Below are 17733 nucleotides of genomic sequence, written 5' to 3'. Positions count from 1 at the left end.
CGCAGGGATCTGGTCGCGCCGCGAGGTCGGTGGCCCGGGTGGGGGCACGGGTGTTGGGGTCCTCTGAACCCCAGGCATGGGCCGGGCACGAGAAGGTAACTGCAAGAAAGGGGTTAATCTGAAAATAGCTCCATTCTTTGTTCTTTCTATATTAAGCAAATCATCCCGCTCACCTCTGGATAAATCAGAAAACAGCCAAGATTTACCGAGTTAGGCAGCAGGTCCTACTTCAGAAACCCTTTCTACCGCCTCCCTAGCTCTCTGTTTTCTCAAAACAACTACTACTAGCTGTGTACCTCTCTACACAGCTTCTCCGGGAAGGTTAGAATAATTAAACAGATCTTCTCCTTACCAGGACGTTCTATTAGCATTCCATGTTCTTTGCATTTCCACGTCAATTTTAGAATCAGTTTGTCAACTTCTACCCCCAAAAGAGCTTGCAGGGATTTTGATCAGGGTTGCATTGGATCTGTTTTGTCAAATTTATTCCTAAATATTTCATATTTTTTATGCTATTGTAAATGTTATTTTTAAAAATATTTTATTTATTTAATTTAGAGAGAGAGCGCGCGCGAGCGAGCGAGCAGGGGGAAGGGCAAAGGGAGAGGGAAAGAATCCCAAATAGGCTCCCCGCTGAGCAGGGAGCCCGACCTGGGGCTGGATCTCAGGACCAGGACATCCTGACCTGAGCGGAATCAAGAGGCGGTGGCTTAACCACTGAGCCACCCAGGTGCCCTGTAAAAGTTACTTCTTAATTGAATTTCCAAGTGTTTAATGCTAGTATATAGAAATACAGTTGATTTTTGTACATTGATCTCTTATTCTACTAAACCTTGATACTGGATTTCTAGCTCCCAGAACTGTGAGAAAATAAAGTTTTGCTGTGTTGAAGCACCCAATTTGTGGAAATTTGTTACAGCAGCCCTAGGAAATGAATACAAAGATACTGCAATCCTCAACTGTAATTGTGGATTTGTCTATTTCTCCTTGTAATTACATCAATTTTTGTTTCATGTATCTTAAAGCTCTGTTTTTAGATGAATAAACATATAGGATTGTTGTGTCCTCTTGAGAAACCAACACCTTTCTCCTTATGAAATGACCTTCTTCACCCCTGATGACATTCTTTCTGTTACAGCTTTTTCTACCTTTTTACTTTTAGCCTATTTGTGTCTTATGTTTAAAGTGCATTTCTTGTGGCAGGCAGGTACTTGGGTCTTGCTTTCTTTTCCCATATGACAGTCACTGCTTTGACTTTATTATTTTTGTTTACTATTTTGAGGCTTCATTTGTATGTCTTTTTAAAAGTAGGGAGATTTTTCCCCCCTTAGTTTCATGTACTATTGACAAGTTTTTAGTAAAAATCAGAGACCTGGAATGGCTATATATGATCTCCCTCTAGTGGCCACATTGAATAATGTTATGAAATTCAAACCGTTGTTCCAGAGCACAACCTCTCCCTGGCAAGCTATGCCTATTAAACAGTTGTGTCAACCTCTTATTAATATGACTTTAGTGTTTCCCACAGCAGTGAATAAACCCCTCATGGTCCCAAGAGATGCCCAGTGTTTAAATAGTCCAAGAAGGGAAACTCGGCAATCTTGAAACCTGACAGTATAGTAGCCACCCAAAATAATTAACCGTTATGGTGTTATTAATACCTTAGTAAGTAATTCAGAAAATATATAATGGTTGACATAGGATAGTCATGGAAAATAAGGAATGAAAATGATGACTTTCAAAAACATTCAGAAGACAAATAGAAAGCCTAAAATAAAGTGACAGAAATAAACATTTTAAATATGTGTAGTCATTCCTTTGCAGCTTCCTTTGAATCTATAATTATTTCAACAAAATTTAACATATCAGTGGTCATGATAAATGGACATGGATCCAAACTCTCTAGCCAAAAGAATCAACATTTTTCTTAAAAAAGGAAAAAAATAAAATATGGACGTTTACAGAGAACGTACATAAAACATACAGAATGGAGAAAAGTAAAGGGCTAGAAAAAGATTAACTAAGAGAATACAGACCAAATGACACCAGGTATTGCTTTGTTCCTTTAGGGGGAAAAGACTTTAAGGTGAAAGCATTAGTGCAGATAAAGAGGATCACAACTTAAGGATTAAAAGTTAAATTTACTAGGAAGGAATAACAATTCAAATCTTGTATTCCTTTAAAATTAAAACCCTAAAATATGTAAAGGAAAATTTGACAGAGCTACAAGGAGCGATTGATAAGCCAACCATTAACGTGGCGATGATTTTATATGGCAGACAATCGTTACAATCATATTTCTGCTAGTATAATTACTACTACTTTATATGATGAAATTCTGTATACCTATATTTCATACTGCTCCACAAAAACTATGGAAAAAGTTGAGAACTGTTGCACTAGAAATTGAAGCACATTATTTCCTATTGATTGAACAACTATTATGTTTAAGGTATCATGGTATCTTCTATATGCTAAAAGAGTAAGCTGTTGTACTTATTTCGTTTAGCCATTTAAAAATGTGTTAGCTGGGGGGGTCTGGGTGGCTCAGTCGGTTAAGCGTTTGACTCTTGATTTTGGCTCGGGTCATGATCTCAGGGAGATGGAGCTCTGTGCTGATGATGGAACCTCCTTAGGATTCTCTGTTTCCCTTTGGTCTGCCTCTCCCCAGTGCCCCCCACCCTCCCCGCCCACGTTCTCTTTTTTCTCTCTCTCTCTCTTAAAAAAAAAAAAAAAATGCATAAGCTGGAGTTTCATAGAGCATTGTAGGGAAAACTATAGCTTTCTCTAACTATAGTTATAGCCCTGAAGTTCCTCCCTCCCCCATCTCTCTCTCTCTCTGTCAATTAAGTCTGTGTCTCCTTCTTAAATAAATAAATGTGCTTGATGGAACAAGCAACAGTAAAGAATTTCGAAAATTATGATATGTCTTTGGTATATTTTCTTTTAAAACTAAGAAAATACTATAGCAAGTACAAATATTGGCTCAGAAACTCAATTGTGCAAGGCAACCTAATTTCTATTAAGAGACTCCATTCTGTCACGTGGTGAAAACAATTTGGGTCCCTTTTTCTCTTCCCCTTTGGCAATGATTTACATATAAATCCCAGGGATTTCTATAGTACTAAAGACGGGAAGGGAGGGGCACATGGTCTGGATCTTCACCTATCCATGCGGGCATCAGCTGCCAGGTCCTTATCCCCTTCTGGGCTTCGGTCACCACTCGATCAAGGTCATTCTTGACATGTGCCTCATTTCCAACCATGACACTCTCCAGGTCTGGCTTGTTTTCAGCTAACTTGGTTGTCCTTGGATACAAAATGCTGTTCTGCTTCTCCCAGGCCACACTGTGGCGGGAGAAACTAATGGGGGCTCTCAAAGGTCCTTTGAACCAGCAGGCTACCCTTCAGGTACTGGAATGTGTTCTCCTGCTCCCTTATTATCCTCGAGGAGCTCTGTAAGGCTGTCTCTGATCTGTGTACTAACACATCACCCAGTCATTTATCTCCTGGCTTCTTGCTGCCTCTCTGAGCTGGAGGAGAGTACCGCACCCCTATTTCTCAAGGACCCACACTGACATCTCACTCCTTGCTTTCTCCCTAATATGCTTCCTTTCTCCCCAGGTTTGGGGAAACTTGATGTAATCTTTGGAAGGATGGGGTGGGCAGGAAAATTTGCTTTTCTTCAGGTATTCTACCAAATCTACTTTTTATACTTGAAATCCTTCTCTTCTTTTGGAAATTCTAATTCTAATGCTAAGAATAGTTTTCATTTTCTCTGCTTTCTGAATGTTTTTCTTTTCCCCTGAGGCCATGACACAGAATGTCTATCTATCTGTATGAGAAAAGGGTCATGGGATACAAACAAGCATATAGGAAAAAAACCCTCATGCGTTAAAATAGCAAAATATTGTTATTCAACAGTACAGAGGAGCAAAAACGGTCTCACTGATAACATTTATTAAACATTGATTTTAATGGTAACAGGGATTATCCTGTTGATGAAGTGAAAGCAGAGGTGCCCCTGAATCATAAAAAAGGTGGTGTGGTGTTTTAGTATGCAGGACAGAGACAGACTTACAGAATTCATTGAAATGCTTTTAAAAATGATGGGTGGGGGGGTGCCTGGGTGGCTCAGTCAGTTGAGCGTCTGCCTTCGGCTCAGGTCATGATCCAGGGGTCCTGGGATTGAGCCCCGCGTCGGGCTCCTTGCCCAGTGGGGAGTCTGCTTCTCCCTCTGTCTACCGCTCTGCCTACTTGTGCTCTCTTTCTCTGTCAAATAAATAAATAAAATCTTAAAAAAAAAAAAATGATGGGCAGGGGGCACCTGGCTGGCTCAGTTGGAAGAGCAGGAGACTCTTGATCTTGGGTCGTGAGTTCAAGCCCCACGTTGGGTGTAGAGGTTACTTAAATAAAACTTTAAAAAAATTATTGGTAAGTTGTATGAAACACTAAACACTGGGGAAGCCAGTTCAAAAGGTACTTAAAAATCAATCACGTCAACTCCAAGTAAGTAATGGCTTTATTCACAGAGAATGCAAGTCAGAAACCAGAAGTGTCAATGTGGAAGGTAGATAGTTATAGTCGGAGGCATTATTAAAATTAAGCTTAATTGTGCAATAAAATACTGAATATGCTTGTTGGAGTCTTGGATAAAGTAAGGAGGAGATGCTAAGATTATGAATGGCAGAGAAGTTATGGAACTCTCTTTAGCAAGGGGGTCTACCTGTGTTAGTTGGGGATGGAGAGTGCCCCAGCTCCCCTGCCTCCAGCAACCACTGAGTTACTTTCTCCAGGGATCAGGGCCTTCCAGAAGAAGTCCCTCTCTCTGAACACCTTTTTATTTTTTATGATTCAGGGACTCCTCTGCCACCAGAAATCACATCCTTTAAATAATACTGACTAAAATCTTTCTAACCAAACTTTTTGTTTCATAAGCATGCATAAAATGTTAATAAGACAAACTTTGACTGAAGTACCCCATTGACAGTCATTCAGCCGGGAGTACAACCAAAGCCCCAGATGGACCCTGTCGCCACTGCACGGGAATCGCCATGTAGACATCAGAAGTATGTGTGTTCCTGCCACGTCAGCACCTCTCTCTAGGACAACAATCTTACCTTTCTGATTTTCCTATCACCAGGACCCTCCAAAGTTTTCAGTGTCTAAAGTGAGGATGCAATAATGCTTGTTGAAAGATTTTGAAAAAGAAAAAAGTGAATGATTGAATAAATAAATTCGGTGTTAGTGGTTCAGATAATCTCTATGTTGATGTGGAAAAGTAGGAGGAAAATGCATACCCAAGGGAGCTGACCACTAAAGGTAAGAAGGTTCTAGAATGAACAATGGGTTAAAAAAAAAGACACATTTTGTAGTTTCATTCATAGTTTTGCTTGGCATTAGTTACAATAGGAACCGGTAGTTGAAGCATGTTGAAGGAATCCTCATAACTTCTGAAGGTATGTGGTGTGCATGTTCACTTTAATGGCACCTGATTATAAAGAACTTGTCAATTAAGATATTGTTCTTATTAGCTAAGCTACCCTGAGCAAGAATTGCAGAGAAATATTGCATTGTTTTGTTTTGCCTTTTTGAAAGCAATGCATCAATGTGAATGTGTCTATTAAATACTTTTGAATGAAATTCAGAAATTCATGTGTGGTCTTACATGATCAAAAAAAATAAATTTTCAGAATTCATTCCTCTCTGCTTAATGCTGAAATTTACCATGTGAACAAATAGTAAGGTATGTTCTAATTACTAACAGTTTTAGATCTATACCTACACACATTGTCAGCACTATCAACAAATCCTTAAATGTTTTTTCTTTATTTCTTGTGCCTTTTACTCTTTAGCAGATCCCATTCTCTATTCCCAGTTTGGTAAAATATTTAAGACTCTTTAAAAGTTTCTACTAAAAATAAAAAAGACTAGCTCAATACCCTACTCTCATTTCTATACAGCCCTGTCCCCCCCACCCCGCCCCACTACCCAGCCTCTAGGACACCATGCCACATTTGAAAGCAGAGTTTTCTCTCTGATATCCCAGATGCCTTGTCCATTCTCATGCTGGCAGAAAACCACTGAGTGCTGGGATCGGTGGGTAGACACATATTCTGCTGAGCACCATTCTCTCCCCTGCCTGTGTAAGTGATACCTGGATCTTGTGATCACAGGCAGCTCATGCTCCTGAGGGCATCTGAGGTGTCTCTTTTCTGAGAAAGTCCATGAAGGGAGAGGACAGTGTATAGATTTTCGTGGAAAACCTCTTGTCAAGGATTCCAGCTACAGCTTGCCCTACATGACAGGATAATTGGACAGAAGCCAAGAAGAAATATGATATCTTCCATTTAGAAAATATAATAAATTGTGATTAGTAAAGTCAAGTGCAACAAAGATGATAATACTTCCTGAATTAATATGTTAATATTTAATTTAATTTTAATATCTGTTAAAAATCTTCTAGTGATATTTAACTAATTGAACAACTTGATAAAAAAACAATTCCAGACATAGAAGCCGAGAAACCTTTTTTTTTTTAAGTGGTTATAGAATCACATATAAGTTGCTCTTTTTTAAAGATCAATGATCAAATAAATGAGTCATGGTATGGTGATTTCACTAATTAAAGCTATTATAAGAACATAATATATGACAAACTAGAATTAGTAATCCAAGGGAAATAATGGAGAAAAGAAAATATCTACTTAAGAACTAGAGCTGGGGCAGGGGGACATCTGGGTGGCTCAGTCGGTTAAGCATCCAATTCTTGGTTTCGGCTCAGGTCATGAACTTGGGGTCATGAGATTGAGTCCTGCGTTGGACTCTGCTCAGCACCGAGCCTGTTTCAGGTTCTCTCTCTTCCCACTCTGCTCCTCCCCCCACTTGCTCCTGTGTGTGCATGCTCTCTCTCTCTCTCAAATAAATAAATAAAATCTTAAAAAAAAAAAAAAAAGAATTAGTGTTGGGATACCTGAGAATGATATGGTATGAAATTAGACCAAAGAAGTAGGAGGGGCGCCTGGGTGGCTCAGTCGGTTAAGCTTCTGCCTTCTGCTCAGGTCATGATTTGGGGGTCCTGGGATTGAGCCCTGTGTGGGGCTCCCTGCTCAGCAGGGAGTCTGCTTCTCCCTCTCCCTCTGCTCCTCACCCTGCTTGTGCTCTCTCTCAAATAAATAAATAAAATCTTAAAAAAAGAAGTAGAAGGAAATAGGCTAGTAGGGCAAATAGACTACTATATCTACAAAAGAGATACATTTACATCAGAATATGAAGTATATCATCATATGGATCTGTTCATATTTAAATAAATAACAATGTTAGAACAACGTAAGAAAAAATATCAAAAGAAAAACAACAGAATGCAAAGTGCCTAACATACTGCTCTAAATATATAAAGAATTTTAAATATAAATACTCTGCTTTCACGCCATAGGCAGTCAAGGAAGATTAAAAATGTATACCAAAGCAAAACCCTGACAAACTAAAGCAAATCACATGGGATATGTGCAGTTTCATAGCAATTAAAGAGGTGCAAATTAGAACTCATAAAATGGCACAAATAACTAAAAGATGCTTTTTTTAAAGGCAGTGTTGGAGGAGGATCTGTAACCATTTGACATTTTGCTGGTGGGCTGCATTATTTCTGAAGAGCAACCTCTCAGTGTGTAGCAAGAGCTAAAAATCTTTTAAAACATTTAATCTACCCATTCCATTTTACATAAGAGAAAAGAGAAGGAAAAATCATAAAGGGAAAAATGAAATTTGTGCAAAGTACATAGCAGCATTATTTTTCATAGTAAAAACAAGAAACATCTCTAATGCTCAAAGTGAAATGGTTTAGGCAACTGCTTAATATTAAGAGAATGGAATATAGTGCACTATTATGTGGATTAGGTTGATCCATAAAAATCTATACATGAGGCTGTAAGAAATAAAGCTAAGTGACAAATATGTCCACTGCTAAACTGTAAGCTTCTTGGGAGACTGAACCATCTCTTACTCATACTGAATCCGCAGGGTCAAACTTTGTTCCTGGTACAGGATAAATGCTCCAGCGCATGTTGAATGAATGCTTGAATGGCTTTTCTATTAATGCTGAATTCTTGACCTTCTGCCCGCTCTGACCTTGGTAAGCTTGCATTTGCTAGCTTTCACACGGCTCGCCTAGATTTCTGGACTCTAGCCTGCCCAGCCTCAGATCAATGCATACCCTCTGTGGTCCTGGCACTTAACTGGTGACCTCTGCCCTACTGAGGGCTCCATACCCGGGGAGTCAGACAGCTGCAGTTCAGTTAACAGCTAACGTGAAGTCTGCATTCATCCGCAAGCTTGTGGGGGAAAAAATGCATAAACTTTGTCAAATGTACAAAACTGGGAAGAAACTTGAGTGAGTGTCCCCACTCCTCCGTGCCTAGCATAAAGGCAAATACAGACAGGGATTCGACCTTTTCTTACTTGACGTCCCAGTCACCCAGGTACTCCGACGGGAAGGCTAACAGCACTGGCCTCAAGAAGCCTCCAGCTGCCCCAGAACATTCTGCCCAGAGTATGTCCCGAGATTCTGTTGACAGCGGAGTAGCACACGAAGCCCTTGCGGGATTTACAGAAGTGTCCAGTCCCGCCTGCACTCGGGCTTTCCCCTTTCCTGCGGGCGCTGGATGCCAGGCCCATAAGTATTTCATGGTAGAATGAATGATTGAAGGATTGAATGGCGGGAAGAGGGGATTCGGCAGGTTGCCAGATGATGAGGTCATCACAGCATCGAGTGACGTTAGCATTTATCTTGGACGATCTTATTAATTTGCGGAGCACACAGCTCTGAATTCAGAGGCCCAAATCCAAGCAGTGAGCGTGGTGAGGGACACCGTTACGGGAAGAGGAAAAGAACCCAGCCTGAACTCCCTTGGCCAGCAGCGGGTCCCGTGCAGGCCCCAGGTTAAAGAAAGCCCCGCTTGAGGCATCGGTCCCGTGTCTGTCCCCGGCTCGGCCCCAGCCTAAGCCTTCTTGTGCTATAAATACAGCGGCCCACATGCTGCAGAGACACGGTGTTCCCTCTGCTCGCCGGGACAGATAACATGAATTTGCCCTTTAAACGTCCCAAGCTGAAGGCTCAGCCCCCGGCCCACCCCTGCCTCCCGGAAGCGCCTTCGCCCCGGTTGCCCTCTGCCGAGGAGGGGCACGGCGAGGGGGTGTCCAGGCACCTGCCCAGCCAATGCGCAGTGCGCGCGCGGCCCCGGGGTGCCTCCTCCTCTCGCGAGAGACTGCGCGGGGGATATAAGGAGGGCTGCGGGGCGAGGCGAGCGGCCCCTTCGCGTCGCGCAGGGACGGAGAGCGGGTGGCCGTGCCTGGCCGGGCGGAGGCGAGAGCGCGAGCGCGAGCGCGGCTCCCGGAGGCTGTGTGCGCCCGGCTGTCACCATGAGTGATCACGCGTTGAGCTTCCTGAAGGATTTCCTGGCCGGCGGCGTCGCCGCTGCCGTGTCCAAGACCGCGGTCGCCCCCATCGAGAGGGTCAAACTGCTGCTGCAGGTGGGGACGGCGCGGGCGCGGGCGCAGCGAGCCGGGTGCGGGCCGGGCAGGGCGCGCGGGACGCGGGCGAGCTGCAGCGGCGAGGGGGAGCGGGGCGGGCCAGCCGCAGCCAATCTGTGCTAGGCCACAGGCCCCGGCGCCCGGCCTACGCGAAGGGGAAGGTGCCCTCTGCGTAGACAGGTCCAGCGTCAGTAGCAGATTCCTGGTGTCGGGTGGCGCCCAGCGTTCGGGTGTCTATATATGGAAACCCACCCGGGGTAGGTTACAGCCAGCCAGATCCTGCTCCTGGGACAGCACTGACCCTCCACTTAGGCCTCCTAGGTCGGCCTCACCTTTAGATTTTCAGTGTCCCTTGCACCCTTTTTCCTGCATCCACCTTCTACAATACAAACCTCAGAATAATTATTACTCAAAAACTCGCGTACTGTGTCCCATGCACCATGCTGTAGGCTGACATATATTTCGTTTATCTTTGTATAACCTCTGTTAGATAGATACTATTCCCCCTATTTTACAGCTGAAGAAAGAGGTTTTGAGAGATTAAGAAACAGTTTTCAGAGGAGACTCATATTGTCTTACTTACCCCGTCCCCAAATCTTTTCCTCTGCAGTCTGGTCTCTGGTTTATCAGTCTTCTCATCCTCATTCTCATCCTGTCTATCGTGTTTGTCTCTACTTGCCCAAAAGGCAAGGGCCCCTCAATGAGAAACTCAGCCTCCTCAATTTGGGAGTCAAAATTATCATAAAGAAAAAACCCAACTGCTCACTCACAGCAACAAACCCCTCAATAATCAATTACTTGGATAATCTGCTTGAAAATTTTCAGGCTGTAATACCTAGTGGAATTATTCTACTTCTGTGAGAGCATCTACTCCTCAGAGATCCTGGTCTCCAGGGAGATTCAGTGAGACTGAGGAATCATTATCTCCTGCCTGTCCATCATGTTTGTTATATCAGAGCAGGTACCCTTTAGGGCAGGGATCTTTAATCATTTCAATCTCCCGATAAGCCCCTAGTGTAGTTCTGGCAGTGCATAAATGACTCTACAATGGAATCTTTTCGGTTTATTTGGGGAAGAACCTTTTCTCTCAAGTGCCCTGATAATTGAGGCAAAGTGGATTTTTTTGGCTTGTTATCCAAGTAGCCAACGTACTTACTTAGATTTAGTTAATATCTGCTTGACTTCCCCATATATTTTTTTAAGAAAGAAAATCAAAGAGTTGTACACGTTCATTTGCTCCTGTCCACTTTCCTTCTCCCTCTGCTCTGGCCATCCTTCCCCAATTCCTCCCCTCCCTCTCCTGCCCCCACAGGTCCAGCATGCCAGCCAACAGATCAGTGCCGAGAAGCAGTACAAAGGGATCATTGATTGTGTGGTGAGAATCCCCAAGGAGCAGGGCTTTCTCTCCTTCTGGAGGGGTAACCTGGCCAACGTGATCCGTTACTTCCCCACCCAAGCTCTCAACTTCGCTTTCAAGGACAAGTACAAGCAGATCTTCCTGGGGGGTGTGGACCGGCATAAGCAATTCTGGCGCTACTTTGCCGGTAACCTGGCTTCCGGTGGGGCAGCTGGGGCCACCTCCCTCTGCTTTGTCTACCCGCTGGACTTTGCTAGGACCAGGTTGGCTGCCGATGTGGGCAAGGGTGCTGCCCAGCGCGAGTTCAGTGGTCTGGGTGACTGTCTCACCAAGATCTTCAAGTCCGATGGCCTGAGGGGTCTCTACCAGGGTTTCAACGTCTCTGTCCAGGGCATCATTATCTACAGAGCGGCCTACTTTGGAGTCTATGATACTGCCAAGGGTGAGAGAGGGGCCTCAGGGGGTGCGAGTGGGGAGGAAGAAGGTCCCCAGGGGTCTGTAACTCATGAAGGACCGGATATTTATTAATCTTGGTTTTGTTCTAGTCCCTGGGCTAAACGATGCTTCTGAATGAGGAGGTGGTATGGTGCGGATGAATAGCTAAAGGACTCTCCTTTCCCCTTCTGAAATAAACTCTGGCCTTGAATTATTCAGAGAGGAAGAAGGGGAGCCTGCTTCCCCCTTGCCACAGCTCTGTCAGTGACCAAGTTGAACTTGCCCTGTACACTGGGCACAACTCTGGCTTCCCTGGATCCAGAGGGCAGTCCCCGGCTTTGGTTGGCTGCCTGGTTGTGAGGCACCCGTAATGGGCAGGTTCTTCCAGAAGGGTAGGGCATGGAGTTGGAGGTATGGTAGCCTCTTCTCCATCCCATCCCGACTTGCTTTTGGCTGAGCTGCTGAGAGAAATCACTTCACAGCCATTTGGCTTCTTGCCTCTGCTCACAGGGATGTTGCCTGACCCCAAGAATGTGCACATTATTGTGAGCTGGATGATTGCCCAGAGTGTGACAGCGGTCGCAGGGCTGGTGTCCTACCCCTTTGACACTGTCCGCCGTAGGATGATGATGCAGTCTGGCCGGAAAGGGGGTAAGCCTGACACCTACTGGTCTAACTCTTATTTCTCTGCCCAAGGGGCAGTTCAGTGCTCTTTCCAGTCTTCACTATTCTGGTTGTTAAAATTACGTGGTAAGAACTTAGGAAAGAAGCTTTATAGTCAGTCCCCCTTAACACTGTCAACTGTTCCTTTAGAGAAAAGAATGTGTTCCTATCAAAGAAATAAGAACATCAAAAATGAGATATTTAGAGGTGAACTTAACTAAGTATCTAATATTATAGAGGCTGTAGGCCCTTTTCCCTTAGAGCCTGGGTACAGAAATACAGGAAACTAATTAATTAGCTAGTTTATTTAAAAATAATTCTTGCTTTTGTTATCTAGCTGTTACAAGTTTTAGTGGGAGAGGGTGCTTTTGCTGGGTGACATGGCCTGAAGCCGTTTTGGCTTCCAGAGGTTGAAACATGAAACTGCCAATTTTAGCGTCGAAAAGTCAAATATTAGTTCCATTTGCTTCAACCGAACAGTTGTATCTCTTTTAACTGTGCCACCTTGGGCAATATAATCTGAGACTCTGCCCATAAAATTTTCTTTTCTCATCCCTAAAAAGGGGGACCACCCAGCTTAATACTTCCACTCCACCCCAGCCCCTCCCATTTTACAGTTTGACCATGTTTGAGTAGCTAGTTAATTGCCCTAGTTCTTTACCTGATTTTGGGTGGAAGGAGTAGGATTGACAAGAAATGCTGCCTGACGGTTACGCAAGGAAGGGGGTGTCTGGCTGGACACCGCATAGAGTTGGGGCTTAGAGCTCAAGTGACTGACTTTTCTAACACTGTGTGTAGATGTCTTTCAAAGGAAAAGCCTCTTTCCTCCAGAATTACAGAGCCCTTACCAACATTTGTTTCCACAGCGGATATTATGTACAGTGGGACGGTGGACTGCTGGAGGAAGATTGCAAAAGATGAAGGAGCCAAGGCTTTCTTCAAAGGTGCCTGGTCCAATGTGTTGAGAGGCATGGGCGGAGCTTTTGTATTGGTGTTGTATGATGAGATCAAAAAATACGTCTAATATAGTTAAAACTCAAGGTCATTGGTTCCAGATCCATTGTGTGGTTTAATAGACTTTTCCTATGGGAAGTAAAAGAAAGATCTGGGATAAAACCAGACTGAAAGGAATACCTCAGAAAAAAAAGCCTCACTGAGTGTTCATTAAACCACAAATGTATTTTGTATTTATTTTACATTTAAATTCCGTCAGATAGAAAATAACTTATCATACTTGTACAATTAACTGAAGAACTGATAATGAAGATAACCAAATGTGAAATCTCAATAAAGACCACTTAATGCCCCATGTTTTTTTGACTTCTTATTAACTGCTACGTGGATTTAAACATAAGACCATAAATGCATGTTCTCTAGCATGACTCACTTATGTAACTCAGTGGCCCGGCTTCTGAATGTCAGATGTTCTACTATGTATCATATGAGTACCTACAATGCTTAAAAGTTCTGGTTTTCAAACTTTGGCAGCTTTTACCCACTTTCTTTTTATCTTACCTCATGCTGTGGTGCTGGGGGCTCCAAGGTGGTGGCATGGATCCTGGCTTTCATAATCCCACCTGATTTTATGCACTTTCATGCAATCTTCAGGAACTCTGAGATTACACTAAACAGTTTCAGGAATTCTGTGAGATTAGGAAATGTTCTGTTTTAGGGCCTGTAGAGAAGAGAACTGTGATACCCAGAATTTTATGACAGGTGGGCAGTATTCATTGACAATCAGCTAGCAGGCTAGTATTTAGTACCTGTTAGGCTCTGTGGAAGATACAAAAAGACAGGAACCCACTCTGGAAGAAACTTCCATGGGGTTAGGAGAGAGGAATGAAATGGCCGTCATTATATAATGCAATGTCTAATATAATCTTGGCTGAGTAGGACTAGAAGGGGGAACATGAAATGTGGGGAGTGGCAGGAGGTGGACCTGAAAGAAAATAGCAGAGTTAGATACTCGAGTATAGAAAGTATCTGCCAGCACTTCTTTACGGTAACAATTTATCAAGATCTAGAGGCAAAGTCAGTTTTGGATTTGATTCTCAAAAACTAGTGAGCAAGAGAAAAAAATTACAGTTTCTAGTTGGAAATTACTTCTGGTCCAGAAGACCACAAACAGTTCATAGAGCATGAGCCTGTTAGTGATTTGCTGGAAACCAGTTCCTATACCCTAGGCAAAGCTTGAAAGGCAGGCCCATGTGTTTTATGTTTTCCCTGATGGATGGTTTGAGGGGTGCAGTGACTCTGGACCTCCTGTTCTTCACCCTCCTTCCCAAGCTCTTCCACCTACTCACTCCTACCTCCCCAGAAAAAAATCAGCTGCTTTGTTTTACCACAATATCCAAGGTTACATCTGTCCTACTGTAGTGCATGTCTATGCCGATGGAACAGGCGAAGGCACGAAAAAGTTTCTCAATCCTGTCTCAAGGCCAGGTCATAAACCTTCTGGGTACATTATATCCTCATGGTGCTTTTCATCCCGTGGATGGGATGAATGGTCCAAATTCTGTTGCTGATGAAGAGGAAAGAAAAGCAGGGCAGGCTAGTAGGGCAGATACTTTTGTGGAGCTTATCTTAAAGTAAGGCCAGCAGCTCTTTCAGTATTTTGAAACCTAAGAGTTAGGTGAGGGAGGAGCTATGAAAAGCAACTGGGAACGGAAAGCAATGAATGAAACAGTAGGTTCTCTCAGCCCAACCAAGAACCAAAATTGTTTTCTAGTCTTTTAACTGGGTCCTCCCTGGCATGGAACAGGAAACGGAGAACAGGAAACGGAGAGGAGAAGTTACATTTATTACAAAGTACACATTTATCTGCCTTGTGCGTGTGATCCGGAGGTCAGCCTCCCCGCTCTGCTGGGGTTACCTGGATTGTACTTGGGGAGTGCAAATTTGCCTAAAGACTCCTAGAACGAAGCCTCTGTCAGGATGCTGTCGTCTGGCCAGGGACATCCTACCTTTACAAATCCCCTCACAGGACCATCACTCTGCCAAGCTGTCACACTTGGAAGTTCTGGGAAGATGCAAAGGGTTTAAACTAACAACTCAGACTTGAGCCTTCTGCCCTCAGATTAGTCCCCTTTCCTACAAAGCTCTCTCCCTAAATGCAGCCCTGCTTTTACCACGCACCCCCCCCCAAGAAAGTCCTTTTCATTTTTTATGTATTTTCTCCCTTCAAGCCTTACCTAGAGGCATCTTTTTAGCTACCTTATTTTATATTTTGAATCTATGAGGAAAACCATGAAGGATAAGAGGTTTGCCCATAATGGTAACTGAACATTACAACTTGCCTCAACTGTTTAAATCTCAACTATTTCCTTTCTATTTTACTTTGTGTAAAATACATACAGCATAGCTTGTGTGGAGACAAAACTGACAAACATCTACAACGTGCAAGGCTGTGAGGGAATGGAAACTCTCTGCAAGGGCAGTGGTTCTTACTTTTTTTTTTTTTTTAATTTTATTATGTTATGTTAGTCACCATACAATACATCATTAGTTTTTGATATGGTGATCCACGATCCATTGTTTTCATATAACACCCAGTGCTCCATGCAGTACGTGCCCTCCTTAATACCCATCACCAGGCTAACCAATTCCCCCCCCCCCCAAAAACCCTGTTTGTTTCTCAGAATCCATAGTCTCTCATGGTTCATCTCTCCCTCCAATTCCCCCCCCCCTTTTTCCCTTCCTTCTCCTAATGTCCTCCATGTTATTCCTTATGTTCCACAAATAAGTGAAACCATATGATAATTCACTTTCTCTGCTTGACTTATTTCACTTAGCATAATCTCCGCCAGTCCCATCCGTGTTGACGTAAAAGTTGGGTATTCATCTTTTCTGATGGCTGAGTAATATTCCATTGTATATATGGACCACATCTTCTTTATCTATTCATCTGTTGAAGGGCATCTCGGCTCTTTCCACAGTTTGGCTATTGCGGACATTGCTGCTATGAACAGTGGGGGGCATATGGCCCTTCTTTTCACTACATCTGTGTCTTTGGGGTAAATACCCAGCAGTGCAATTGCTGGGTCATAGGGTAGCTCTATTTTTAAATTTTTGAGGAACCTCCACACTGTTTTCCAAAGTGGCTGTACCAACTTGCATTCCCACCAACAGTGTAAGAGGGTTCCCCTTTCTCCACAACCTCTCCAACATTTGTTGTTTCTTTCCCTGTCCATTTTTGTCATTCTAACTGGTGTAAGGTGGTATCTCAGTGTGGTTTTGATTTGGATTTCCCTGATGGCTAATGATGATGAACATTTTTTCATGTGTCTGTTAGCCATTTGTATGTCTTCTTCAGAGAAGTGTCTTTTTGTATCTTCTGTCCACTTTTTGACTTGATTATTTTTTTTTTGGGTGTTTAGTTTGAGAAGTTCTTTATAGATTTTGGATACCAGCCCTTTATCTGTAGTGTCATTTGCAAATATCTTCTCCCATTCTGTGGGTTGCCTCTTTGTTTTGACTGTTTCCTTTGCTATGCAGAAGCTTTTTATCTTGATGAAGTCCCAAAAGTTCATTTTTGCTTTTGTTTCACTAGCTTTTGGAGATGTATCTTGAAAGAAGTTGCTGTGGCCGATGTCAAAGAGGTTACTGCCTATGTTCTCCTCTAGGATTTTGATGGATTCCTGTCTCACATTGAGGTCTTTCATCCACTTTGAGTTTATCTTTGTGAATGGTGTTAGAGAATGGTCGAGTTTCATTCTTCTGCATGTGGCTGACCAATTTTCCCAGCACCATTTATTGAAGAGACTGTCTTTTTTCCATTGCATGTTTTTTCCTGCTTTGTCAAAGATTATTTGACCATAGAGTTGAGGGTCCATATCTGGGTTCTCTATTCTATTCCATTGGTCTATATGTCTGTTTTTGTGCCAGGACCATGCTGTCTTGGTGACCACAGCTTTGTAATATAGCTTGAAATCAGGCAACGTGATGCCCCCAGCTTTGTTTTTCTTTTTCAACATTTTCTTGGTGATTCGGGGTCTTTTCTGATTCCATACAAATTTTAGGATTGTTTGTTCCAGCACTTTGAAAAATGTCATTGGAATTTTGATCGGGATGGCATTGAAGGTATAGATTGCTCTGGGTAGCATAGACATTTTAACAATGTTTATTCTTCCGATCCATGAGCATGGAATATTTTTCCATCTTTTTGTGTCTTCTTCAATTTCTTTCATGAGTGTTTTGTAGTTCCTAGAGTATAGATCCTTTACCTCTTTGGTTAGGTTTATTCCGAGGTATCTTATGGTTTTTGGTGCTATTGTAAATGGAATCGATTCTCTAATTTCTCTTTCTACAGTTGCATTGTTAGTGTATAAGGAAGCAAACTGATTTCTGTGCATTGATTTTGTATCCTGCCACATTACTGAATTGCTGTATGAGTTCTAGTAATTTGGGGGTGGAGTCTTTTGGGTTTTCCACATAAAGTATCATGTCGTCTGCGAAAAGAGAGTTTGACTTCTTCTTTGCCAATTTGAATACCTTTTCTTTCTGTTGTCTGATTGCTGTTGCTAGGACTTCTAGTACTATGTTGAACAATAGTGGCGAGAGTGGGCATCCTTGACGGGTTCCTGATCTTAAGGGAAAGGCTCTCAGCTTTTCCCCATTGAGGATGATATTCGCTGTGGGTTTTTCATAGATGGATTTTATGAACTTGAGGAATGTTCCCTCTATCCCTATACTCTGGAGAGTTTTAATCAGGAAAGGATGTTGTATTTTGTCAAATGCTTTTTCTGCATCAAT

At 42.9% G+C, this 17733-nt stretch overlaps 1 protein-coding gene across 1 annotated transcript; it reads left to right on the top strand.

The window, feature by feature from the left end:
* Window positions 1-9275: 9275 nt before the first annotated feature.
* On the top strand, window positions 9276-13291 carry SLC25A4 (solute carrier family 25 member 4). Its single transcript, XM_036070611.2, has 4 exons — window positions 9276-9527; window positions 10840-11326; window positions 11830-11970; window positions 12849-13291. The coding sequence occupies exons 1-4, from the start codon at window positions 9417-9419 to the stop codon at window positions 13004-13006; spliced, it is 897 nt and encodes a 298-aa protein (XP_035926504.1). The 5' UTR covers window positions 9276-9416; the 3' UTR covers window positions 13007-13291.
* The last annotated feature ends 4442 nt before the right edge of the window (window positions 13292-17733 follow it).

This window comes from Halichoerus grypus, chromosome 3, assembly GCF_964656455.1.
Source record: "Halichoerus grypus chromosome 3, mHalGry1.hap1.1, whole genome shotgun sequence".
In the NCBI taxonomy this organism is placed as follows: domain Eukaryota; kingdom Metazoa; phylum Chordata; class Mammalia; order Carnivora; family Phocidae; genus Halichoerus; species Halichoerus grypus.
The sequence above is the reverse complement of the archived record's forward strand: the minus strand, read 5'-3'. Positions and strand labels throughout refer to the sequence as shown.